The sequence below is a fragment of the Mustela erminea genome, chromosome 14 (assembly GCF_009829155.1).
Source record: "Mustela erminea isolate mMusErm1 chromosome 14, mMusErm1.Pri, whole genome shotgun sequence".
Taxonomy (NCBI): domain Eukaryota; kingdom Metazoa; phylum Chordata; class Mammalia; order Carnivora; family Mustelidae; genus Mustela; species Mustela erminea.
Window position 1 is genome coordinate 81,532,511 of NC_045627.1, and position 27,873 is coordinate 81,560,383.

Sequence of the window (27,873 nt, forward strand, 5' to 3'; positions counted from 1 at the left end):
CCCTACTGGTGGAGAAGTGTCAGCACCATCAGGGGAAGGGAGGGAAGGAACCCTTGGTTCGTTCGTAACGTGGTTCCTGGCGCTCCATCACCTTTGCTCCATGTTGAGCACATTTCCTTCCCAGAGCTGCGCTGCTGGCCTGGCCTTGCCCCACTCTGAGACCCCCCCACCCCTTTTCTGCCCTTCGGCTCCTAGTTCACTTTGAAGTCCGGACTTCTACGGTCTTTGTTTGTCAGCTTTGCCGCTGTTCTTTCGTGCCCAGAATTGGGCTTTGGCGGCAGGTGCTGACAGAAGGTTCTACAGAGTCTCAGTAATTCTTTCCATCCATGTTCCCCTCCCAGGGCAGCCTGTTATTCCCTTCTCCTCCCCCAGAGGTTGGATTCTCCACCGAGGGCCTGTGGCCGTGGCCTTCTCGGGAACTACAGGTGACAGATGAGCACTCAAGCCCTCACGCATCTGTCTTTGTTTTGTTTCAGTTTCACAGAGTTTTTGGACCCATTCCAGAGAGTCATCCAGCCAGAAGAGATCTGGCTCTACAAAAATCCTTTGGTGCAGTCTGACAACATACCTACCCGCCTCATGTTTGTAAGTACCGTGATTTCATGGCTGATTTGACCAGTCTCCCAAGTATGAACCAGATGGGTTTCCGTTTTTGCTCTTCTGTCCCCTGCTGAAGACTGTGAGCTTTCCAGAAGAAAGAGGAGGGGAGCAGCCCGTCACATGAAACTCAGTTCCAGATCATGACGGACGCTGCTTGGTCATGTGAGAACTGGTAATCGACCTGCCACTTTGGAAAGAGAAGGGACCCACTTACCTGAGCTGGGCCGAGTTGTTTCCCAAGTATTTACAGTAAAATCAGACCAGAAACCGATTTCGCTGCTCCATCATCTTCTAGGATAAAACTCGATTTTACCAGACTCAGGCACCATCGAGGGTGCTGTGAATGGCTCTTCTGGTTCTAGCTGGACAGGCAACCACAGATGAGACTGCCTTGTATGACTCAGTCCCAAGATAGTGTTTTGTGTCTTTCTGCCTCTAGAGTAAATGGCCCAGCATCCAGAGAGCTGGTGGATATAGTGGCCTTACTTTTACCTCTTCACCTTGACCCCCCCATGGCAATCAAGGCCTTTTATATTTCATTTCCGATGTGCTGGACCCTTTGCTGAGAGCTTGAGAAAGAAGATTATCTCATTGAATCCCACTCATCATTCCAGTGAGAAAGTGGTTAGTCTTGTCCGCATTTGCAGGTGCAGAATTGCGTCCCAGAGAAAGGAGGGAACGTGCCCAGATCCACACAGCTAGTGAGTGCCAGAGCCAGGATTCAGATCCAAGCAGCCACCTCTGAGCCCGGTCTCAGCCCTGAGGCTGCCTTGTAGGGTAGGAGCCCAGTGTCCAGGACTCCTTGTGGATGCTGATTGCCTCCTGGGGAATTGCCATCAGGCCTTTCTGTAGCAGAGGAAATATTTAAGCTCCTCTTTGTTACAGAACAGTAATGTGACTTTTGGGTGGCCAGCCGTCTGGCTTGAAGTTTATCCCTAATGACCAGCCATTGTGCCTTGTGCCTCTGGGAACATAAGGGATGGGGCCAGAGATTTCTTAGGGCACACGAGGAATCTTTTGACATTTTGAAAGAAATCCCTCCAATGTTATGTAAGGAAATCTTATTAATTAGTGATGATTAGAAGGATCTTTGTGTCTGCAAACATCCTGAAATGCCCAGAACATCACATCAGCTTTGAAGTAGTATTTTAATTACTCTTTAAAAAATTTTTTTTATTTAAAAAAATTTTTTTTTAGATTTTATTTATTTATTTGACAGAGATCACAAGTAGGCAGAGAGGCAGGCAGAGAGAGACGGCGGGGGATGCAGGCTCCCTGCTGAGCAGAGAGCCCGATGCGGGGCTCGATCCCAGGACCCTGAGATCATGACCTGAGCCAAAGGCAGAGACTTTAACCCACTGAGCCATCAGGTGCCCTTTAATTACTCTTTAATAATTGCTTTTCCACTGGAAACTAAGCTGGGTTTTTGTAAATTTCAGGGAAATTGAAGAGTTTAGGCCTTACCTAACACTTGAATATGAAAATTAGACTTTTTCTATTTCTGCTCCAACTCAAATCTCCTATAAATCCTAGACATAGAGGAATTTGCATATGTCTAACTAGTTTACTCCATGGTTTTGAAAGGGGGAAGATCCTACTTCCCACTTATCCACATTCCTCCCAGGTTTCACATTTTATGTGCTATAAAACACAATTTGGAGATGAGTGTTCATGTGGGATATGGTGAGAAATTTATGCCTGTGTCCTAGATTTATGAACAATGGATTGTTTTGAAGTCTAGATACCAATGCCACAAAAATTCTGGCTGCAGACACAAGTAGGAGGGGGCGCATTTGCATGTTGGCAGTGGAGGACCCAAGGCAGTAAAGGAGTTATTCAGTGCTGTGATTCTCAGAGAATAGAAGTGTATTCAGCCTCAAATCCTGATTCCTACCCTCAAGTCCCCTAATGAGATAAGTTCAACCTTTCGTTTTGTTAATAGTAGTTGATGCATTTTATTCATTGGGTCACAAGATTTAGTACAATTCCATTATACCCAAGGAAAGCAGTAGATATTTTTATAATACACGTAACACAAAGAGGAAAAATACTTTGTTACCGCATTAGATTTTTTTCCTCCTGGATTTTAGTAAAAGTTTAATATAAAATATCATTTGTTTGCTTTGATCCTTTAAAGCCTTCAGATATTTATGGAAGACTGTAATAAAACATGTTTTTGTAATTTTTTTAATAACTATGTTGGTTACGTTAGAAAGCTCAAGTTTTGCTACTTAATAATAAAAAAAGTCCTGGGGTCTCTTTTACTTTTGGTTGGAATGTTTTAATTTAAAGGCAACATTTTTAACTTTTTAACCAAAGTGTTACTGGAAGACAGCTCGTAATTATCTAGATGTCTTTTGATTGGGAAATTAGGCCTCTGGAGGGGTGTGTGAGTGTGTGTGTGTGTGTGTGTGTGTGTGTGTGTGTGTGTACATGTGTGCATTTTAGAGGAGCTGCTTGTTCAGATCACAATGGTAGGGGATTGAGTTAAGCAGAGTGAATGGTGATCATATCACCCAGAAGTCCCTTCATTTGTTCTGTCTTTGGCACTTTGAGTGAAGATGAATATGTCTGTCAGCCTGGAAACTGAATGTAGTTGGGTTGTTTGATTCTGAGAGTTTGTTTCTCTTGATGACTCTGGGTTCCTGGTGAGCAGAGAGACAGGCTGAGATTTCTTTTCACATATACTCAGTCTTGAATTAGCATTTCCTGGGTGTTCACAGACCATTAGCTGTCTTTATGGAAGGCTGCTTCCTTATTCAAAAGATGTCATGGTTCTTTCCTGAGTGTGTGGGGTTTATCATATCATCTTTGGAAATCTTCTTTTTGGTGTAGGGAGACTTTGTGCTGGATTTTGCTTTTTAGAATACATTTTGTTGCTGTCTTAGTAGTTGTGTCTTTGTACATTCAGGGAACACTCCAGGAACCTGCTGTGGGTTAGGAAAGCCATAGGAGCTTCAGGTGATGGGAAGTCAAATGAGAACTCAGAATGGGGGGTTTCTTTAGGGATATCCTTAGAGGGTATCCTGGGGGAGATTGCACTAAAGAAAAACAGAATTTAGAAAGGGCTAGAGGCTCAGTCAAACTTATAGGGAGCCTCATCGTCACCCTTACCCATATCATCATCACCATCATCATCACCATCACCTCTATCATCATTATCATCATCACCATCATCTACCATCACCATCATCAGCATCTTCACCACCACCATCACCCATGTCCTCATCCTTAACTGTCATCACCATCACCGCCATCATTACCATCATCATCACTATCACCCCATCATCACCACCATTATGATCACCATCAACATCATCATCATCACCATCACCCCGTCATCACCACCATCATCACCACCATCATCACCATCATCACCACCACCATCACCCATGTCCTCATCCTTAACTGTCATCACCATCACCACCATCATTACCATCATCATCACTATCACCCCATCATCACCACCATTATGATCACCATTAACATCATCATCATCACCATCACCCCGTCATCACCACCATCATCACCATCATCACCACCATCATCACCATCATCACCACCATCATCACCATCATCATCACCATCATCACCATCATCACCATCACCATCATCACCATCATCACCATCACCACCACCATCATCATCATCATCACCACCATCCCATCATCATCATCATCACCACCATCCCATCATCACCATCATCACCACCACCATCATCACCACCATCACCACCACCATCATCACCACCATCATCATCATCGTCACGGCAGTAATAACAACATCTAACATCTCTTGAATACAGGAATTGTGCTTGACACTTTACAGTGGCATCTCAAATAATCTTCTCACCATCTGTTGAGGTCAGCACTTTTATAATCCCATAATTTCAATGGAGAAAATGAAACTGCAGTGAGATTTAGCAACTTGTCCAAGGTTATACAACCACCAGTTACTAGACCTGGATCCGAATGCCAGCTGCCAGAGGGCAGATCCTCACAGACCCATTCAGCTGTGATGTCTCCGTGAGGACTCAGGGGATGTGGAGAGGTGGCGAGTAGCGGACTGCACATAGAAGGGCTGGTGTGTAAAGGCACAGACATGGGAGAGCAGGGGCCATGTGGGCGCAGTGAATAGGAGTGTGTTTAGTGTATCTGTGTGTAAAGGGGGCAGAGGAAGGCAGGGATAGAAGCAGCTTCAGGTTAGTTAATTATTACTTAATTAGACCGACAGTTAGAAAGCACCTGTCTGAGCCAAGCATGGTGCTGGGTGCTGGAGGAGCACTGCTGAACAGTAGATGGTTCCCTGTCTCATGGGGGACACAGACGTGATTGGATGGTCACAGCCAGGCTCTGGAACAGGGGAACTCAAGTAGTGAGTTGAAGGAATGATCAGTGTTCCCAGTTGCTCTCCTTGGCTTAAAAAAACAAGTCTACCCAAGACCTGTCCTTTGTCCTGGCCACAGCAGGTCCAGAAGATTTACTTCTGTAGGATGTTACTGACATCGTGTTGATTTGATAACAGGGTTTCCTATTTTAGTAGAGAATGCTTCTGAGGAAGACAGAAAGTCAATTTTGCGGGGAGGAGGAAAGGAAAAGAGACAAAGCTGGCTCGTGATAGACAGTTTAATTTTTAGACTTTTTGGTTAAGTCTTAGACAGCTCTTTTCTCTGCAATGGGCTGTCATTGTTTACCCACAGCAGGCCCTTTCAGCTGTCTGCACTGCTCGTCCTGAGTTGTCTATAAGCACTTTTCAGCACACCTTTCTGTCAAAAGCCAGAAATTAAGGTACTTTGCGCCCATTGTTTGATATGAATGAACCCCAGTGACAAGATCTTCTCCAGCAAACATCCTAACATCAGGGCACTCTGGCTTTGACCCTTTGGTTGTTAAAAGTTCTTGATATACTTATGCCCCTCCCACTCCAGATGTGCTAGTCCGGCTTTGTCATTTTCCAGAAGCATCCTGGCCGCACTGTGCCTCACATCAGCGCCCTGGGTGGGGACTGACAGCACTTCCTGGGTTAGTTTCATTGGCCAATGCACAGGCAGGTCCTTGGTGGAGATGTTGGTCATGTAGGGAATGGTAGAGACCAGGCAGATGAGCTCTTCCCTGTCCCTGACCTCCAACCTGACTGCTCAGACCTAAGGGAAGAGTGGGCGGGAACTTAAAACGCTTTGTTCCCAAATGTCTGGTCTCAGGATCCTGGTTCTTCTTTACTGGTTTGGATCATTTGTTCAGTTTTCCCTGGGAAATAATGACATTGTAGTCAACAGCCAGCATTCCCTGGAGGCTAACTCTGCTGGACTCTCTGGGTGGGCAGGTTCCAGAGTGGATGGCCTGAGATCAACTTTGTAGCTTTGTGGCTTGGGAGAATGACCTCCCCTCTCAGTGCCTCAGTTTCCTTGTCTATAGAAAGGGGCTTTAATAACATTTGCCTCTCCCTCCTATGGTGCTGAAAGCATCAAATGGGGTGATAGACTTACAGCACTTTGCTTAGTGTTTAGGACATAAGAAGCATTCAGTAACTGCTGGTGAATTCAAATCTTAGCAACAATATTTGTTATGGATGTCATTATACCTCATCTTATGGACGAGGAAACTAAGACTCGGAGGGGAAGAGGTAGAGTGACTTGCTGATGGTCAGAAAGCTGGTAAATGTCAGGGCTGGAGCTTGAACCTGGCTTTCCTTAATCTGGGTCTGTTCCCTACATTTCCCTCTGCAGAGCTCTGGCTTCTCAGCCCGGTGCATAGCATCATGCAAAACCAGCTGCGTACTGGATCCTGCCTGATGATTTATATGTTATTCTGACGTGTGGGCTGTGTGGAGTACAATTAATCAGTAGCTTACAATTTTTTTTTTTTTTTTAAAAAGCCTATAGCACCCAGTATTCCCAGGCAGTCTCCCATCCAAGTACTAACTAGGCCTGACCCTGCTTAGCTTTCGAGATCAGACGAGATTGGGCACATTCAGGGCACGCTCAGTCCATAGAATACAAAATGTTTCTCAATGCAAGAATGACCTCAGCCTCAGTTTTCTCATCTTATGCCAAGATGAGGCATTTGGGCTTAGGCGATCCCTGTGATTCAAGACTCCAGTTCCTGGGCCCACCACGTGCATGCCTTCGGGAATTCACTTATTGCTCAGAGTTCTAAGTTTTGTGGGCTGTGCAAGAATAATGTTTCCTTCAAAAGAGTTGGGGCCCCTCACATGTACTAGGTGCTTAATCTGTGACACCTGCCACTGACATTTCTGTGGCTTATCTATGTTCCTGGACATGAGCCACTTACTTCCTCCTCCCATTTCTGGAGAAACGGCATTTACCATGTTTTATTAATGCTTCTTACTTCTAAGGTGAGAACTGCTATAACACCATGGTTCAAAGCACAGAACCTAGGGGTGCCTTGGTGGCTCAGTCATGAAGTGTCTGCCTTTGGCTCAGGTAGTGACCCCAGGGTCCTGGGATCAAGCCCCTCGTCGGGCTTCATGCTCAGTGGGAAGCCTGCTTCTCTCTCTCCTATGCCCCCAGCTTGTGTTCCCTTTCTCACTTTTTCTCTGTCAAATATATAAATAAAATCTTTAAAAAAAAAAAACCCAAAAAACTCTGACTTATTTTTAACATTAAAAAAGATAAAAGCACAGAGCTTCATTTAAACAGTCTAGGTACAAATCCTCACTTTACCACTTATTAGCTGTGTGACTTTCAGCAGGTTGTTTAACCTCTCTGTGCCTTAGCTTCCTATCCATCAAGTAAGGATGTATTAGTGTGTATATTTGCCTGAGGTGCCTAGAACAGACCATGGCCTTTCGTAAGTTTTCAGAGCACCTTAGCCCGGTTGCCTGACTTATGTACCTATAGTGAGCAGCCCCTTTCTCATAACTAGTGAGGGAAACTCAAGCCTGAAGAGAGTTCCCTCTGTCCCCTGCATCCTACAGCAGTGACTGGCTGGTTGTTCTGTTCTCTCTCAGGTCCCATTTAATAAGCACTAGCCATTCACTGTCTTTCCACTGGGCTCATTCCCAGGATTTTCAAAAGAATTTTGAAGCCATGGAAAGACTAACCCGAGGGAGAACTGTACCAGAGAAATTTTCCTGCCCCCTTTTGCCCTCCATCTCCACATCTGTTTGGAAGTAGAAGTAATCATTCCCCACCTCCCTGTCTCAGTGTCCATCTTCCCCTCATGGGCTCGGGTGGCAGAAGAGTGGCCTCTAAACGCTTGTGTGGGATTTGTGTGTGTGGCGGGGGGCGGTGCACCGGGATTTGGGGGGAGGGGCGGGACACCGGGTATAATTCAGTCTGGTTTGTCAGGTGAAAGGGGGATTCATTTCTCTTTTATTCAGTTCAGAGGTGCTTTTGCCCAGAAGGAAGTTGTTTTCCTAATGTGTTGGCTTCTGGGGCTAATCTCTTAACTCCTGTTTTCTAGTTAGAAAATATTAGTAAAAAGGGGAGCTCATGGTCAATGTAAATGTGTCTCTGTCTGTGCTGATTTGAAGACCTTGCTGTCTGAGGATACGACAGCTATGTATTCGGGAGGAAGAATTGGGATTGGAGCCCAAACATCATTAGGATGATGGCAGGAGAGAAAGACGGGCGTTGCGTCATGCACAGAGATTTCTGCGGCCTTCTGAGTGGGAGCTTCATCTGAGGGATTTCCTCCCGGGGAGCTCATGAGCTGGTGAGCCCTGGCCCTTCTGGGTGCCTAGCACTGGCCCAGGAAGCCATTTGTCAGTGCTTCTAGAAGAGAAACCAACATGAATCTACCTAGGAAAATCCTAGACTGGGTGAAATGAAGTGCAGTCTGGTTGGGCCATCAGAGTGAGGATCTGGTGGAAGCAGGGGAGCTGGGGCAGGGAGCAGTGCTCAGGGAGATCCCCTCGGCCACTAAGCTGCAGCCTGGAGCCACTGGGTAGCCGTAGTGCCTTCTCCAGCCCCTCTTTATAGGCCTGGAGCTGTTGGTCTCCCCTGTGGTGTCTCTGTCCCCTCTTGGCTGATATATTCCTGCTCATGATCTCCTGTAGGCAGCCTCCGAGGTAGGGAAAGTCTTGCCAATTTATATCTTTTCTGGGGTTTTATTCACTCTAGCCTTAGAGTACGTCATCTGGGATTGCTTTGGAATGTTTCGTTCAGTCGCACGTTGTTCTCATCTTTGACTGTCAGTGAGGTCATTGCCAAGCTGTTCACTGTTCAGTGAGCTGCTTTCCCCTGTTTGGGAGTGTGCGGCCTGCTCTGCATGCCTCAGGCGAGAGGAAACAAGGAGGTGGGGGCTTTTTTGACCTTAACCATAACTTTGGACGTCAGCAAGCAAGGGCTTTAGTCATCACTTTTCCACCACTGAATGTGTAATTCAAAACTCTGACGCAGTGTTTCTCAGTCACCAGCACCAGCATCATTTGAGATGCTTGTTACAAAGTGTCGATTGCCAGACATGTCCTGTGAGTATACTTGAGGGACTCAACATTGTAACAAGCCTGACTGTTCTTTAAGGGTGAGAGCCACCGAGGCACTCAGGGGAGCTTGCCTGTGTTTGCCGGAACTATTAATTCTCAAGTGAGTCTTGTCTTTTCCAGTTGCCTTTGGGGGAAATTCTCTGCTTTAGTTCTGAATCTCCTCTTCTAAAGCTGCCCTTTGATTTGTATTCTTCCAAATACCCTCCATGGTGATAGGACTTGCCCATTTGGTGTTTAAACAGCCGATTCATTTAGGGCCACAGCTGATCAGGAGGCTCAGCAAGCTGGTGACTACCATTGTGGTGGGAAAGAGACCGGCCAGTAAGGAGAGGGCTTTTTTCAGGTCTCATGAACTGCCTCCAAAGACAGTTCCCAAAGAGGAGACCTCAGGATGTGCTGACCTCTGGCAATCTGGTTGTAGCAAGTGTGTATCACATCTCCAGTTTTGAAAGACTGTGTTCATTTGGGTGATTTCTGTTTTTGTAACAGAAAAGTGTCTCCCAGCAGTGCCTTAGTCTGATTAGAAAGCCCCTTTCCACAAAGTGGCATTGCATTTGAGGACAGGTGGAGATTTCCAGAAGTGTGAGCATTGGTTACCATACCCCACCTTTCCTGCCGCTATTGGGCCAGTTGTGGATTTGCAAGATATCGAGTCACTTCTGATACTGTTATCCTGAGATGTTATAGTCATAAAGATGTAACTGAAATACTTTTTCTTCATTGTTGGAATGTCAAAAACGACTTACTAATTGTAGAATGCTGAATAAAGGCAAGATATGGCAGGCAGAAAACCTGATCTCCAAAGCCTAGCCTTGCTACTCACCAGCTTTATGTCCTTGGGCACATCACTGAGTCCCCAAACCTGCAAAGACACTCACAGAGTCATCAGAGGATTTAAGAGATGCCAGTGCCTGATGCTACCCAAACACAGTTCCTGCCTCATAGAGGGTTCTATAATGAGTGCTGCTTGCATCTGAATTCAACCAGCTTGATTCATTAAACACTTACTGCACTTTTGTGTGCTTTGCGCCAGGGGAGGGAAGGTGAGGGAGGAAAGGAAGAGAGGTGGCAAGCGAAAGGATTAAACTCTGCTTTGAGGAGGAAATGAAATTCAACAAAAGAACACCAAAGAAATGGATGAAATGGATGAATTGACTATAAGCAAATCCACCTTACTCCCATGTTGCCAGAGAGCTGGGGATGTGAGGCCAAGGGTTCTTGCACCGTTCTGCTGGGGAAGATGTGAGGGGGTTGCTGGCAAAGCTGAGTCATCATGATTATAGGCTATGCATTTCTGTTTAAAAAGCCACCACTTTAAACATGGCTCCCAGCAATTACAAATCAATTATAACCCACAATCAGATCTCTAATTTTTTTTTAAAGTCTTCAGAGTCTCTAACTATAGATATAAATCCTCTTTCTTTGTTTGAGGTCAGGAGTTCAGTAAGATCATTCAACTAGTGAGTTTGAATGAAACTAACTTGAACTAATTATCAGTCAGCCCTCTGATAGCAAACTGCTGTCCTCATAAGGGATTATTTGTTATTTTTTTCCAGGCAATTTCTTTCCTCACACCCCTGGCTGTTATTTGTGTGGTGAAAATTATCCGGCGAACAGACAAGACTGAAATTAAGGAAGCCTTCTTAGGTAGAGTATTCACAGTTCCTGCTCTAGGGGATGGGGCTGGACTTAATTAGATCAGTAGATTTAAAAAATCTCTGTTGCACCCAACTGATTTTTCTCTTGGTCAAATTAAGCTTGGGAGAAATAAGGAAAGATAAACTTTTAACCCTAAGAAAAGCCAATGCAGAGAAGTAAGCATCTTACCTTTAGCTGCAGTCTTGTCGCTGTCCATTGTGCTGAATGTGAATGTCCAAGTGTACCTCTGAGCTCTGTGCTGCTCAGACACCGCAGCAGGGTAGCTCTCAGCTATGAAGCAAAGAGAATCTGAAACTGTTGCCATTGGCTGTCCAATCCCACATCTGTGGCTAATAAGTCTATATTACGGGCAATTCAGAAATCAACTATAGACTTCTTGACCAGTCATCATTGGCTAGAGGCACAAAGGTCAAAAGCAGATGTAAAATATAATAGAAATTGGAAATAAACACCATAGCTCATTTTTGGGGGGAGGCATTTTGGCAGTTAAGCAGTTGTTATTGTATAAAGAGTGCCACAGTCTTTGCCATTGACTATGATACCGTTGTTAGAAATTCTCTCCAAGCTAAGCCATAGCTGCCTATGACATGAGCTTGACATTTTTAAGAAAAAACCAGGGATGCCTAGGTGGCTCAGTCCCTAAGCTTCTGCCTTTGGCTCAGGTCATGATCCCAGAGTCCTGGGATCGAGACCCACCTCGGGCTCCCTATTCACGGGAAGCCTCTTTCTCCCTCTCCCATTCCCCCTGCTTGTGTTCCCTCTCTCACTGTATTTCTCTCTGTCAAATAAATAAAGTCTTAAAGAAAAAATGTTTTTTAAAAATAAGATAAAAACATTTTTATGGTCTTCATATTAGTTAAATGAGTAAATGACAGTATTAAGAGAAAACAAAGCTAATTCACTTGCTTAGTAACCAAAATAAACTACCCAATAGTCAGGTTTTCAACTTTCTGATCATTAGAAGTACTGAATTATGTTTATTTTTTTGATATCCCAATAAAAACTATCCAAACCCTCACATAAACCACTTTTGGTATATTGTATAGACTTACCATTCATTCAGTTATATCTGAAAAATGAGATTTTCCACCTCCAAGAGTATGTTTGTAAATTACTGGGCTTTGAGGAAATGGAAATGTAGCAAAATGTGGTCTTCTCTTTTCTTGGTACAGGAGTGGGGGTGGTAAGGGCAACATCTGGGGTATGCAGAGCAGCGAAGGGGATTTGTGCTCTGAAGCAGAACAGGGAATATTTCTTACATAACCAGGCTTTGGTTGGGCTCTAACTGAACAGAACAGAATCACTCTCCAATTAGCTCATATAAATTAGGGGTTAGTTATAGGACTGTATGAGCAATCTCCCAAATACCCAAGAATGGGGGGAGAATGGACAGAAGAGCTTCGTGGGGACTGGAGTTGGGAGCTGGGCCAGTGGGGGTAGAGACACACTCCTCTCTATAATATGCCTTCTCTCTTCCCGTCACACATCCTGCCTAATCCTGCCCCTGCCTTTGGTTTCTATGAGGTTTGGGCTTGCAGGGGTGGTTGCTCCTGGCCCACACCCGTAGAACCATCATCTCCAGGACCCACCTCCAAATAGCTCTTCGTCTCATAGATGAGTCTTCCCAGGCAGACCCTCTGGCTCGACTCATTTATCATACTTGGACACAACAGTCACGAGTCTCTGGTCAGCTTGCCTCGGGTCAGATGTGTACCCAGGCTGCTTATCTGTGGTTTGGGGATTTGGCAATCACATGCTCAGATTCCCCTCAACCGAAGTGGCAGAAAGGTCAGGTTTTCCAAGGAGGGCATAGGTGCCCTCCCCATGTAGCCCGAGCAGCCAGGGCAGTGTTGGGATAAATATCCCGGTGGTGTCTCCAAGGTCCTGCTGGCAGCTCTCTCAGCTGACCTGGAAATCCCTTCACCTCACTTGTTATTCTAGTTGTTTCCCTGGCTCGGAGTCCCTAGATGATCTGACTGTGGGTAAGAGCTGTCATTTGTGGTTATGGTTATAATTTACTGCCAGCTGTTGGAGTTGGGTGTTGTTGTGGCAGTAAGTTACTTCTCTAGACTTTTTCATTTTCCACGAAATCTCCCTTAGATGACATTTCAAAATTGCAAACCACACCCTGCCTTGTATATGTTAACAGAGAAGGTTAGAGTCTTTGGATGTTCTGTTTGCTTAAATAGATGAAAGCCTGCCTGGGGAGCCTCCTGTTGTACACGACTTTTTTGTTTTTTAAAATCACTTCTTTTAGGAATCCTCAGAAGTAGGGGGTGAATGACTGATCTTTAAAAAGTCAGGACAGAAAACCAGGTGTAGCATTTCCAATGTGATCTAGAATTCAGGACTTTCTCAGTGAGAGTGATTTGGTGCTCAGGTCCCTGAATCCCAAGACTGCCTCTTACCTACACGTCCACAGTGGCCACCTTCACGCTTCTGCTGCAGATGAGACGGGTGAGGCTTGCGCCTGTGCAGCATCCTGCTTTTAGGAATTTCGGCTGCAGAACAGCCAGTCGATACAAGAGTCTCCTATTACAGAAATCCTGCAGCTCCAAATTCTCAACAACAAACAAAGTAACAACAGAAGCTCTCTAACCTCTGGGATGTGTATGACCAGTAGTGTTCTCCATACAGGCCACTTGTGGCTCACATGACACATTATTTTGAATTTCTTTATTGGACACAGCCTGGTTTGTCGGTTTGCCTGTTCTCTCAAACCCACAGTGCTGTGGGATGTTGTCAGCATGCCTCTTATGAAAGAGACCCACTGGGTTATTGTTAATCGGCAAGCATTCCTGATTGGGGCTGTTCATTTCCTGCTCAGGCAGCCCTTCATGCCTCTTGATCTGGTCTCAGCCTACCCTCTGCTCTCAGTGAGAGACCCCTTAGTGGTCCCCTAGGGGTTGTACTATTCAGATGAAAATAATCCATTCGGTTTACTTCCAGAATGAGGAGAGGACTTTCACCCTAAATGTTGTCAGTCAGTATCCCTATTGTTTTCTGTCTCCTTCAGGCTTCTGGATCAGAGAGGGAAGTTGCCGGCTGTTGGCAGTTACATCACATCTACAGGTTTTCTAGTTCAGTTACTTGAAACTTTTCAAAGAACTGCTCTTTGCTAGAATAAAGCCAACCCAGTGCTGAGACTGGGGAGGTATATGTGTTCTGCATTGATGTAGCAGTCTGTGAAGTTCCCCAAGGGCATTGGGAGATCAGCTGGCGATGCTTGTTCCCAGAGACCTCCTCTGTGCTAAGGCCATGCTAGGACCAGGATCAGAAGGAGGCCGGCCCTGCTGGGGAAAACAGCCGTGAGCCCGCCGAAGCGGCTCTACCAGGAAAAGACCCCAGTCGTGCTGGGTGATCTCACAGCCTGTTAATTGTCCTGGCTCTGGGGAGAATATGGCAGTGAAGAAAGCCCAGGGCATTTTCCCTCCTCTCTGCAAAGGCGACCTCTCAGGGGGGCTCTGAGCTGGCTAGAGAGAAGGAAGGTCAGCATTTTAGAAGGAAGGGTCTGTGCATGCAGAATGCTATCAGTAGATCTCTCTGAATTCCTACACACTGGTTTCCGGTTTATCCGTCCCAGTTGCCTGCTTGGTGTGTTAATGGCAGTGCTGGGCTGTGACTCCGGCTTGGCCCTCCCCGCACCATCCGTCTTCTTGCCACACTCAGGGCCCATTGGGGCCCATCTCGCGCTTAGGTGATTAGTTTTCCTTTTGACAAAGATATTCATTTGAACTGGCCCCTCTGTTCTCTCTGCTTCCCATGACTTGTTAAAAGCAGATAGGTTTTGTATCCGTCTCTGTGGCCTGTGCCCTTGGTGACGGTGGCGGCCATTGCGCGGTACTTTCTGTTCAGAGAACATGTTTGTCTCCCTTAATGGCCATGCATTGCTCTAGGCAGCTCCTTCCTGGAAATATCTCTCCACCTCTGTTTTCTTACATAAATCTCAGCTACTGTTGAACAGTCAATGGCTGCCAAAGGGAAATGGTAGCTCACGTGCTTTGTTATTCAACAAAGCATTGGAATGGGGCATCTGTAGGTTTTTATGCAAGGCATTTGACCTTCTATCACATTGATTCACCCTTTGCGCAGTTTTGATAAAATAGGAGAGACTTGTGAGGTACCCTTTGAATGATCTTAGTTTATCCAGCAATGTCCTTCCAAGCTACTAAGAAAAAGTCCCCAGGCTTTAATAACATAGTCCAGAATAATTATTAATTAATTAATAATAATAATAATAATGGACTAATAACATAGTCCAGAAGTTCCTACTGCCTCAGGTGGCAAAAAGCACCACCTAGGCAAACCTTCTCAGAACCCAGGGAGGTGTTGGGACTCTTTACCTTCTCAGAGGGTGATTTGCTTGGTAACAAAGGGACAGCGGTCAACAGGTGATGGTCAACACAGAGATAATCGCGGAGTGGGAATGTCCTACTCTAAAGGAGTCCAGCAGCTTCTCTGATTAGAATTATGTTTGAGAAGTTGCCAGAAACAAATTAAAAAGTTATGTTTTGAAAAGAACATGTGAAAGAAATTCAACATCCTGTAGTATTAAATCTGTTCATATCAGGCCAAAACATAATGGATAGCTTCCTTTCCAGTATTAAAAATTTTAGTCAAGGAGAATAGATAAATTTTTTGTCCTAGAAGCTTGGGATTTTATGAGCCATTCTACAAAGTCTTGCCTTAATGTATTTTACTCTCGCCACTCAGACTTCCCCCTGTCTTTTAAACTATTGGCTCTTATGTCCGTAGTCGTAATGAATAGTATGATGATGTAACAGTGATGACAATGATAATGTTGATGATGATGATTGTGGTTTGAGAGCCAGCTGGTTATTCTTCTGTCTGTTGGTTTTGTTTTGTAGCGGTGTCCTTGGCTCTTGCTCTGAATGGAGTCTGCACAAACACTATTAAGTTAATAGTGGGAAGGTAAGTTCCAGGAAGAAACAAAGGGTGGCTAAGACTCCCAAGGTCATCTGTGGATTGGCCTTTGAGCTTTGGCTTAAGGAACACTTCTGGTTGCCCCCGGGACATGATTTCTGTTCTCCATTTATCTTGCCTTTTCCCTCGACTGCTCCAGAAGTGAGCTAGTTTCCATAGAGATGAACTGTCAGAAAGACCTGGATCTGAGGCCTGACTTTGGCTGTTGGCCTTGGACAGGTTAGCTCCCATCTCAGAAGCTCAGCATTTACTGATTATCGGCCTGGGGGAGGGTGTTAGCCAGGCACCCTAGGGGGCAGAAGGTGACTACAAATTGGGCAGTGCCTGCCCGCGGGGCGGTGGTGTTCTCCCAACCTACTGTGTTAAGAGTTGTCTTGGGGCCCCAATAAAATGCTGGTTCCCAGGCCCTGTCTGCTCTGGGGTTCTGGTTCAGTAGGTGAATAACCACACTTGGAGAAACAGTAGCCAAGTAGGGGGGAAAGATTACCCCAGAAATTCTGAGAGATTTTTTGATGATGATCATTGATATTTTATTCATATTGACAGATTATTATTAGGCCTAGATCTCAGGGCTGGAAAGAGTTGGTGTGACCCACTATGTGCATAAAAGGGGCCGTGTGTTTTCAGCACCAGCAAAGCCTTGCCCATGGCTGGCCTTCAGCAAATATTAGCTGAATTAGTGGGAAGGGATTGGCCATCACCCATCTCTGTGAGAATCCTCACCCAGAGGAAGGCAGAAAAACACGGGTGAAGTGTGTCAGTGTAGGAATCCAATCACTGGGGCGCAGGCTTGCCTTTTCCACTTGCTGGTTGGATGTGACCTTGGACAGGAGTGTAATCTTTCTAAACCTTCATTTTTGCACTTGTCAGTTGAAGGAAGTCCCGGAGTTGGCATAAGAATCACGTAATACGATGGGGGTGCCATGCTTGGCACTGTGTGTGGTACCTGGTGATGGCTTCATAAGTACCAGCTGTGCCTGCGGGAGGGGGTTCAATCTTGGGCCCCACTTCTGCCCACGCCCCGTGAGGTCTGTGTCCCCAGACCTGGGCCAGGGAGGCCAGCCTACCTGGCCGTGTGCTCGGTACCATGGAGCTGAGCTGTTGGGTCCTCGGTCTCAGTGAGGTTAGGTGAGACCCACTATTCAAAGAGGGGCAACTGACCATCCAAATTCAAGATGTGGGGACCTGAGGAGCCTGGAGTCTGGGCTTCTGGAAGCAGCCGCTGAATGGGAGCTGTCGCTGGAGGCAGGAACTACCTTCTCCGCTGGCACCGTGCTTAGGTGCCTCCCATCAGTCCACTCCTCCAGCCCTCACGACCTCCCCTTGGGGCAGGTATTCATCTCCCCTTTTACAGATGTGGAAGCTGAGGCTAGGGGAGGCTATGGGACCTTCCCAGGGTCCGAAAATGAGTATGTGGCAGAGTGAGAGTTCCAACTCAGAGCTTTCTGACCCCGAAACCTGAGCTTTCCCCAAGATCACTGAGTTTGGAGTGGTGCCGGGGGAGCACTGGTGTGGACGGCAGGAGGAGGAGCTGGGGGCAGCAGGGAAAGGTGGGGGTCAGCTGGGGGTTCCTTTGTGATGGCAGCATTTTATATTGAAAATGTCCATGGTGTCTTTTGTAGACCTCGCCCCGATTTCTTTTACCGCTGCTTTCCAGATGGAGTGATGAACTCGGAAATGCACTGCACGGGTGACCCTGACCTGGTGTCCGAGGGCCGCAAAAGCTTCCCCAGCATCCATTCCTCCTGTAAGTTCCAAGGCTGGGATGCCCTTTAATTCCTGGTCATGTCTCCTGGCCACTTCCCTTGGGAGTTTCGGTGGAGAGGAAAGTGCTGGAACACGAGTGTTGAGCACATTTCATGTTTCTTTCCCTGTAGGCTTAGAAACACAAATTCAACAGGAAGTAATAAACCTGGGGATGAGGCTCTATAGAGTTTGCAAGATATTGTATATGTTGCTTCTGTGAGCTCAGTGGAGCCTGACATGGGACACTTGGCCCTTTGGCAGGATGATTCAGGAGCTTAACAGGGCAGGGCAATTTACCGAGTTCCCTGGCAACTGGCTTTTCAGCTCCATGTTCCCTCTGGCATATTCTTTCAGCGATGGTACTGTGTGTGTGTACATGTACATACACACACAATACACACACGTGTGTGGGTGCACGCCTCACTGTGTAGTCTGGTTATAGATGTGTGGGCTGGGACCAGCCTTAGAACCAAGACTAAATATTGCGATCAGGTGTAGGGTGTGTAGTGGAGAGGACACAGGTCTTTGTAGTGACAGACCCTGCTTTGCCAGGTCTTAGCTCTGTGACTTACCCACTCTTTCCTTAGCGCCTGTGGTGTACCGTGGGAACGATGATGCCTCCATTCCGGCTGGGGTGAGGGTTAAGAGAAGGACTTCTGGTCGCTGACATTTGGAGCAACTGCCGTGTCAGGGCGTGTAGGGCATTATCCCATCAAATGTAGTCACTGTGTATATGAAGTACTCACATACTTTAAATCAGCAGTACGGGGGCGCCTGGGTGGCTCAGTGGGTTAAAGCCTCTGCCTTTGGCTCAGGTCATGATCCCAGGGTCCTGGGATAGAGCCCTGCATCGGGCTCTCTGCTCAGCAGGAGCCTGCTTCTCCCTCTCTCTCTCTGCCTTCCTCTCTGCCTACTTGTGATCTCTGTCTGTCAAATAAATAAATAAAATCTTTTAAAAAAAAAATCAGTAGTATGTACCCGTATCGTCGTCTGTAACCAGAGCTGAGGTTCCGGAGTGTCCTGGTTCATTCCAGCGATGTTTTTTGGGTGACTGAGATGCCAACGGTGCTAGGTGTTGGGGACACAGAGATGACTAAGACATAGCTTGTGTTCTGGGGACTCTAGAGGCAGTGGCACACTGTATATTTAGGTTGGTGACCCTGGGATCATTGGAAAACTGTGGCCACAGGCGGCCACTTGGGAGAGGCTGTTCTTATGACCTGAAGTCCTTGATTTCTCACTGGTGTGACATTGTCAGCCATTGGCAGGCCTGTTACCTTGATCTTGTCTGTTTTTTCTAAGTGTGTAAGACATTTCCTGAAAGTGGCTTGATCAAAGAGTCTTTGGATGCCTTTTCCTGCCGTGTTTGTTGAATATTTTTCTCAGAGCCTTTAGAGACTGGAGCCCTATCAACAAGATATTGGGGTGCCAAGCACTCGACGTGAATGACTGTTAATCTGTACAGTGGCCTCACCAGGGTGGGTTATCCCCATTTTCCACGTAAGGACAGTGAAGCTCAGACAGACTCTGTAACTTGTCAAGGACATTTAGTTGACCTTCCTACCAGCCTCTAACTCGATAGTGTCTCAGGGCTTACTGTGATGAAATACAATGAAGTATCCCATGTTCAGGTAAATAAATAATTCATATTCTTGTCTGGTTTGTTGGACTATAGGGAGTTGAATAATGTTCCCCCTAAAGATATGTCCGAGTCCTAACCCACGGAACCTGTGAACGAGACCTTATTTGGAGAATCACCTTCGCAGGTGTAATTGAATTAAGGACCTCAAGATGAGATCATCCCGGTTTTAGGGTGGCCCTAAATCCAATGACAGACGTCCCCATTAGAGAAAGACATAAGAATATTTGAGACACAGAGACATAGGTGAGAAGACCACGTAAAGATGGGGGTAGAGATTGGAATGGTACAGCCACAAGCCAAGGAACGTGGAGCCACCAGATGCTGGAAGGGGCAAGGAAGGATCCTCTCCTGGAGCCTTCAGAGGGAGCATGACCCTGCCCACACCTTGATTTCAGACTCCTGGGCTCCCGATTTCTCTGTTGTCTTAGGGCATGTTTTGTCCTCCCAGAGGCTCAGTGCCAAGCTTGAAGGGGCTTCCAAAGCTCAAAGCTGAAAGAAGTGAAATCCTAAACGCTGGCTTTTAGATGGTTGACTGAGGCCTACTAGCACAGTTCAGTGTCCAGTGCTGCATTTGACCTTGGGCAGGAAACAGCTGTCGTGTGAGTAACTTAGCCCAGAAGACTGCTGGTCCTGGAGAGTAGAGCCCAGGCCCCACAGAAGGGTTCCTTGTGGAAGCACACCTTCCCTATCAGATTGTTTTCTGAGGGCTGCCTGCCGGCTGCCACGTCAAGTGCGTGGCTGATGTCCCATCTGTACTCCACCAGCTTTTGGACAGAGGCTGTTACTAGCTTCTGCTTAAGACACTGTGTAAAATGTTATGGATTTTTACTACTTGGCAGACATGGAATTCTACCCAGCCTCTAGGCTTCGATGAGAGTATTTTTATCTGTTCTCTTTCTTTGTTGTGACAGGTCAGTGATTGCCTTACAGGGAGTTGCCACATCCACTTAGAAAAGCCATCAGCGCTGTTGTTTGGATTTTGTGGCTACCAGGAAGTGGTTGGCATGACTCTTGGCTCCTGGAGGAGGTGCTGGACTCCGCAGATGACTTTAGTGGAACCCCGGGGTGATACACACACTCCTTCTCCCTTCAGTCAGATCAGCTTTGTAGGTTGCGCAGGAGTGAGTGGACACAGGCTTTCTGGGCCACAGGATCTCCGAAGATGAATTCCTCATGCTCAAGAATCACAGGCTTGCTTTGTAGATAACCGGTGACAGGAAGGTAGTCGATGTCTACATACCATCCTGCAGAGAAGTTGGTTTTCTTTGAACCTAAGAACCAACACTGGTTTCTTTTAGAAACAGAAGATCTTGTGCTTAATTGACCAGAAGCAGCCAAACAGCTCTCTACTAACGTGCTCACGTGGCATCCAGCCCTCCAACGGCCATCTTGTGGTACTTGCTCCGTAAGGAGTCCCAGGCCTCCTTTGTAGGAAAAATAGAGTCACCGTTTCAAAGAGCAAGTGGTTTCCTCCAGAAACCAAGAAGTTACCAGAAACTTGGGATTTATTTTTTTATTGTTTTTGAAGATTTATTTTGGACAGAGAGAGTGTGTGTGCATGTGCATGAGCAGGGAGAGGAGCAGAGGGAGAGAGAGAAAGAGAGAGAGAGAGAGAATGAATCTCAGGCAGGCTCCCTGCTGGGCGCAGAGCCTGACACAGGGCTTCATCTCATGACCCTGAGGTCATGACCAGAGCCGAAACCCAGAGTCAGACACTCAACCCACTGAGCCACCCAGGTGTCCACAGAAACTTGGGATTTAAAGCGGAGAAAGGCAATATAGCTTTAAAGCAGGGATATTCTGAAAAGGGAATTTTCTTTCATTGCAGTCTTGGGCTTTTTGATCGGGCATTATTTCACATTCTAGAAAGAGGATAGCTTTCAGAGAGAAGAATAGAAAGTAAGTGTTCTTGAGCATTTATTCTTGTAGGTATGGGGTTGGTAGTCCGGGAGGGTGCAGGACGGCCAGACATGGCCAAGTCCTCTTTAGGGCAAGGATGAATACTGGTTACGTAACCACAGTGGTCCAGAACTGGGGACTAGGAATTCCAAGGAGGGGACAGGAAGAGCTTTGGGAGGAAAAGCACTTTCTCCTATCATTTCCTAGGAGAGGATATATGAGCTGCAATATTTTGAGATACTTATGTTTGAAGTATCTTTTTTTCCATTCTTTTGCTGGATGCAGAATTCTAGGTAGAAAAATCACTGTGGCTCAGGATTCTCATTTAGAGAGTGTTTGAGAGAAGCCCTGTAGCATTCCTTTCCTTGATTTTATTTTTCTCTCTCTGGAACCTCTTAGAATCTTATCTCTGTCTCTGGCCATCTGAAGTTCCGTGGTCATGTACCTTACTGGGATTCTTATTTAAGCTGGAAGCACTAAGCTAACAGGGTCGAGCTCATTAATTAAGCTTCACTGAAGGATGAATGGGGGAGTGAGCCAGGTTTTCTCTGGTTGACCCCGAGTGTTAGCATCTGGCCTTTTCTTTGAGGTTATTTCTTTCCCCAGCGGAGGCTCCCTAGGCTCTTGGCAGGTGGACCTGCACCTGGCATTCTGGAAGCTGGGCTGGGAGGCTGGGGTTCTTGTAGGTCACCTTGCAGACTAAGCCTTCACCCTCGCTTCTGTCTTGTTCCTCAGCCCTGGGCTCTACTTGCCTGCTTTTCCAAAGTGCGGAGCCTCACATCGTTTAACCTTTTATCTTTAAGAATCAGGGAGGTGGCAATTTCCTTCCCAGTTTGTAGGATGGGTGTAGAGTTTAACTGGTCATAATAGAGACTTCCCACCTGATTCCCATCTCCATCCCCTGCCTTCCCCTCCCAATCTGCAGTTCCCAGGGCCTCCAGCTCAGAGCTTTGCAGGCCCTCGCTGGTGAATAAGGGACCTCCCACTTCCCATGGCACCAGCCTCTGCAGGCTTTAGACTCCCCTTTTCTGGCTCTGGGAGGTATCCTCTCTGCCAGCTGCTTACCTTGGCATTCATTGTGGTGTGGACTCCAGGTGCTTCTAGCTTCATCTGAGATAGAATGTGTGGTCCTGTTTGCATCAGTCACGGTTCTGCAGAGAAGCAGAACCGACAAAGAGTATGTGTGTTGGTGGGGGGCAGAGGAGAGGAAGAAAAGGGAGCAGCTATTTTGAGGAACTGGTTTGCATGGTTTTGGGGGCTGGCCAGTCTGAAATGTGTAGGGTCAGCCCGCGGGCTGGAAGCTCAGGTAATGGGCAATATGATAGTCTTGAATTTGAAGTGGGCAGAGCCAGTCAACAGGCTGGAGAGTCAGGCAGGATTTCCATGTTGCTGTCTTTTGAGGTAGAATTTTATTTGGGAAACCTCAGTCTTTTCTCTGAAGGTCTTCCATTGATTGGGCAAGGCCCAGCCCAGCTGGGGAGTGTGAGTGAAGCTCCTTAAAGTCCACTGATTGGAAGTGTTCATCACATCTAAAAATACCTTCCCAGCGACATCTAGACTGATGTTGACAGAACAACTGGGCACCAGGGTCTGTCCCTGATGACACGTAAAATTAGCTGTCTCACTGTTGTTCTTTCCTCCTTCTGACATTTAAAAATCCGAAACACCACCAAAACGCTCAAATACCTCAGTTACAGAGATACCGCACATCAGAAGGTTCTCGATCAGCCTCGGTGTTACTCTGATAATAGAGTCCTTGAGAGTGGAGTGCGCCCACTACGGCATCTTTGTAGGCTGAACGTCTGGGAGTTTGCTTTCCCTGAACAAATCTGAATGCATTTTAAGTATGGATTGCGAAATGATCTCAGGGTCCCATGTATGCTAACTGGCCAGGTGTGACTCCACGAAGCATGAATATTCAGGATTATAAACCAGCTGGTTCTTCAAGTGTTAGGCGAGCCTTTGCATAAAGACACAGGAAAAGGAAAACAGGAAATTCTAAGATTCATTTCTTTTGCACCATTGAGTTAACTGGAATTACCATCCAGGGGTTTTGCTGGGTGGGTTTGAGTAGATGAGAAACTTGAAAAATGCCCCCTTTCTCTTCTTTTAGAAACGGTCTATAATGGCATGGCTGCTGAGGTCATTGTTCTGGCCAGGACCGACCCATGGTCATGTGTCTGAGGTCACCTCAACTTGTGTGGTTTCCATTAGAACTTAAAGGAAAGCTTCTGGCATGTCGAGGGACAGCCTCAGACCCAGCAAGAGCCGCTCATGGCTTTTTCCTACATTTGTATTCTCCTACATTTCAAGCTTTGAAGGCAATTTCGAAGGTTCTGGGAAGTAACGGCTTCATCTGCCACATCTTTCTCAAGCAGAGGAAGACTCCCCTTTCTCTGGGGATGTTAGACGCAGGGAGGGAATGATTGCTGTCAGTAGGATGCTAGACCTCTTCATGGGAGAGGTTTCTTAATCTCTCTTCCATTATCACTCCTCCTCCTGGTTTCAGATCTTTCTCCCACGAATTCCTCCTTTCTACTGTGAGAGTTTAATGCCACCAATATTCTGTCTGTGTATGTACCATGGCCCTTTTGGGGGGGGCCACCAGCAATGATAATCCCTAAGACTTTTTCATCTCCCCAGGAGCCAGTTTTTATCCCCTTGGCAGGGGGCAGTGCTGTCCTGATTGAGGATGCCTGGTTTGGGTGGGAGTTATCAACTTTACAGTTTTACCCACCGGGAGACTTTTGGGAATGTCTGAAGAAAGTTGCAATTTTCACAAGTCGGTGGCAGGGGTTGGGGAGGTGGGTGGGCCGAGAATATCAAGTACACAGAGGTCACCCGTGCTGCTAGACATCAAGACACAGGCCCCACGACACAGACTTATGTTGGTCCCGATGTCAGTAGTGTCCGGGCTGAGAAACGCTTGTCTCAGGGAATTAGGTAGACGTGTGGTAGAAGTCAGTCACTCACATGTGAAATTTGTCCCCTTTCCAAGGTCCCGGTCTGACTGAGTAAGATAGGTTGAGAAATGGGCACTGTTTTAATGAATTCAAAATACTCTCCCCCTAAAACTCGACCCACTATTTGATTTCTATTTAAAAAGAAAAAAAAAAAGGCAGGGTAAGAGGAAAAGCTAGATACAAGCTGAATGCCTTTTTCTTTCTTTCTTTCTTTTTTGTTTTTTTAAAAAGATTTTATTTTTATTTATTTGACACAGAGAGAGAGAGACAGCGAGAGAGGGAACACAAGCAGGGTGAGTGGGAGAGGGAGAAGCAGGCTCCCTCAGTGCAGGAAGCCAGATTCGGGGCTTGATCCCAGGACCCTGGGATCATGATCCGAGCCGAAGGCAGGTGCTTAATGATTGAGCCATCCAGACACCCCTCTTTTTTCACTTTTTAATGATACAAAAGTTCAGACCTATAACAGAAGACAAATTGACTGAACACCCACGGCCCCCGCATGAGGTCCTGCTCTTCTTGCTTTCTGCTTTTCTTTGTCCATTTCCTACCACATTCAGTACTAATGATACTTTGGAAGAAATTATTTTAGTAATTTAAGGTAAAATTTATATCACAGTGCTAAGTCATCGCCATTCAGTTCCGACAGGTGCACCTATCATGTAACCCTATTCCTACGTCGATATAGAATATTTCCAAAAACCTAGAAAGAAAGTTCGTTTACGTCCCTTTTCAGTCCCTCCTCAGTCCCTCAGGATAGCTGCTGCAGGTTTTGTGTTTTTGTTTTAGTTTTTAAACTTCTGATTTGTTTTGCCTATTTTAAGACTTCATATAATTATAATCGTGCAGTATGTTCTTTTCTTGGCTGGCAGCTTTTGCTCAATATAATGTCTTGAAATTCTTCAGGTTGTCATGAGTATCAGTAATTTCTTTCTTTTTTTTTTTTTAAAGATTTTATTTATTTATTTGACACACAGAGATCACACGCAGAGAGGCAGGCAGAGAGAGAGAGAGGAAGAGAAGCAGGCTCCCTGCCAAGCAGACAGCCCAATGCGGGGCTCGATCCCAGGACCCTGGGATCATGACCTGAGCCGAAGGCAGAGGTTTAACCCACTGAGCCACCCAGGCGTATGTGTCCATTAAGTTACCATGGTGTCATTCGAAAATTTTTGATCCTTGCTTTTATTCTTTTTGTCTCGGTGTTCTCTAAGAATTCTCAGTGTTACTAAGAATATGGTGTGAAGCTCTTCAACTAGGACAATAGAGTCATCTGTTTCCTCTTCTAATTTTACTGGGTTTTGCTTCATATATTTAAGAGGTTTGTTTATAGGCACATACAGATTGATTGTGGTGGATTCTTGGTATTTTGACTCTTTAATCATTAGGAAATGTCCTCTGTTCCTCATCTTACCTCTTCCCATATTATGTAATGACTTCTTATAGGTGCAGGGCTCTTGGGTCTATCAACTGTGAAAAAAAATTTATAATAGATACCTCGTTCTTAGCCCTTGGAGAGGGAATAGACTTGAATTGTAAAGGAATTACTCAATAGACATCTCTTTCGTGTGGGCTCCTTTTATCTTTATATCAAACCATTGACTCTTAACACAGTCTTCTGAATATGGGCCCAGAGACCATTCAAGATGGTAGTTGGATTCCAAAAATAGAAAAATGGTAGTTGGATTCCAAAAATAGAAATTCAAATCATCACATGTCCTCTGTAATGGATATCTTTCAGATATGTGTGTATGGATGGAAAGAAACAAAGAGAAAGGGAAAGAAAGAAAAAAGGAAAGAAATCAATCAACCAGTTGATCATGAGCCAACACTGTCCCACAATCCCCTTCTCTGGAAATTGTCCCATTTCTGAGTGGATACCCTTCCTTAGATGGGGCCCTGCCATGGAAACATTACCTTTTGGGTTCAGAACCACCAGCGTTTTTCTTTGTGTCTTCTCAGATTCACATCTAGCATGCATATCCTTACTACCAGTGTGTTTTCTCTTCCCTTCTGGGTAGAACTCATAAAAGTATGTAAGTTATTCCTGTGGGGGTTTCCACAACAAAGTTTTCAACCCAGTCTTGCTTCCTATGTCTCCCGGTGGGTCTGGGGGCTGCCTCTCCTACCTCTGTTGGCATCTTCTTGGGAAATGCAAAGTCATTTGAATGTTAGCTGGAGCCAACTTAATTAAGAAGTGAAGTCTGCCGAAGGAAAATGAAACAGGATGATTCTCCAGCCAAGTCTGGGCAGCCTTCGGATGATTCAAACCAGCACTTCTTTGCTCCCATCAGTCTCTGGAGTCTGCTAATTAGTGCTAAATAGCACCTTCCTTCTGGGAGTGGATTCAGCTCTGGGGATCTGGAAGCCGGAAAAGTATTTCAAGCTTTTGAAGAGTATGACATTCTAGAAAGATGATGTCAGGACACCCCAGAGCTTCAAACTCTTCAGTGGCTTCCCAGGCACCTAAAGGATAATCCAGGCCCGGATGATGCTCCGGCCCCGACAGCCTCTTCAGTTTCACGTCCTTCACCCCCCTCCCAGCCTCAATTCCCGTGGTCTAGCTGCTCTGTCCTTTGGATGGCCTGCAAACAGCTGTCATTTATTGAACACACAAAATGTGTCAGGTTCTGCATTAACAGCTTTAAAGGACTCATCCCGTTGAATCCCCACAACATACCTATGAGGTCAGCACTCTCATTTGTCCTCTTATGCAGATGAGGAAACTGAGGCTGAGGAGGAAAATGATTGGCCTCCACACCACACAGCCTGCGTGTCACAGGGCTGGCATTTATACCCAGAGTGTCTGACTTCAGAGCCAACTTTTTTTTTTTTTTTAAGATTTATTTATTTGAGAGAGATAGAGAGAGAGCATGAAAAGGGGGAAGGGCAGAGGGAGAGAGAGAATCTTAAGCAAACTCCCCACTGAACGTGGGGACCTATGCGGGGCTCCACCTCACAACCCTGAGATCATGATCTGAGCCAAAATCAAGGGTTGAACACTCAACCAACTGAGCCCCCCAGGTGCCCCTAGACCCCAACTTTTTTTTTTTTTTAAAGATTTTATTTATTAATTTGACAGAGAGAAATCACAAGTAGACAGAGAGGCAGCCAGAGAGAGAGAGAGAGGGAAGCAGGCTCTCTGCTGAGCAGAGAGCCCGATGCGGGACTCAATCCCAGGACTCTGAGATCATGACCTGAGCCGAAGGCAGCGGCTTAACCCACTGAGCCACCCAGGCGCCCCTAGACCCCAACTTTTGACAGCTCCCTCCAAATGAGACATTCTTACCTTTCTGGGCACTTGCACTTGCCCTGCCCTCACTTCTCAGACCCTGTCAGAAGCCTGCCCACCTTCCTCCAGCACTCACGGTGCCATGCATACCCATCCAGTTCCCAGCCGCCAGCCCCTGCTTCTCTCTGCCTGTAGGTGACTGGGTGTGCCAGGAAGGAACGTGCACCTGTGCCCTCCAGCAGCCCTCAGCCTCTGACTCACACGCTGGTGTAAAACTATCCTGGCTCCCTTGCCCCGTAGGTGGACCAGGGCCAGAGGGTGGATTTTACTGTCTCCTAGAGCCCCAGCGGGGGTGGGCTCCTGCCTCCCAGAGTGGTAACCTGTGTTACCAATGTCATCCATCTATAGCTTCCTTCCCATCCAGGTCTTTCTTCCCCACTGGTGTTTTCTTGAATCATCTTCCTAACTGACAACTTGCATTTGAATCCACCTCAGGATCTCATCCTGAGGGAACCCAAATGAAGACATTACCCTGGCTAACTCCTATGACTTCCTTGAGTTTCAGCCTCTATGTGGCCTTAGGAAAGCAGCCATCCCGAACACCCCAGATGCTCTAGCCACCGTTTTTTGTTGTAGTACTTAGTTGTGTCTGTACGCAACCTGGTGGTTTGCTTGTTTTTCTCGACTCCTGCTCTGTGAGGGCAGAAACCTTGAATCCTCTCCAGCACTGATGTGTCCCAGGGCCC

The 27,873-nt window shown here is 46.4% G+C and overlaps 1 protein-coding gene across 6 annotated transcripts in view; it reads left to right on the forward strand.

Moving 5' to 3' along the window:
• PLPP4 (phospholipid phosphatase 4) overlaps positions 1-27,873 on the forward strand; it is a 116,303-nt gene that overhangs the window by 42,281 nt on the left and 46,149 nt on the right. For 2 of the 6 annotated variants that reach the window (XM_032313727.1, XM_032313726.1), the window contains exons 2-5: positions 477-585; positions 10,605-10,695; positions 15,576-15,639; positions 17,274-17,398. In XM_032313727.1, coding sequence (XP_032169618.1) covers positions 477-585; positions 10,605-10,695; positions 15,576-15,639; positions 17,274-17,398 — 389 coding nt within the window. Of the gene's footprint in view, positions 1-476; positions 586-10,604; positions 10,696-15,575; positions 15,640-17,273; positions 17,399-27,873 lie in introns of those variants that run through there. The other 4 variants (XM_032313730.1, XM_032313729.1, XM_032313728.1 and 1 more) reach the window with 4 other exon arrangements.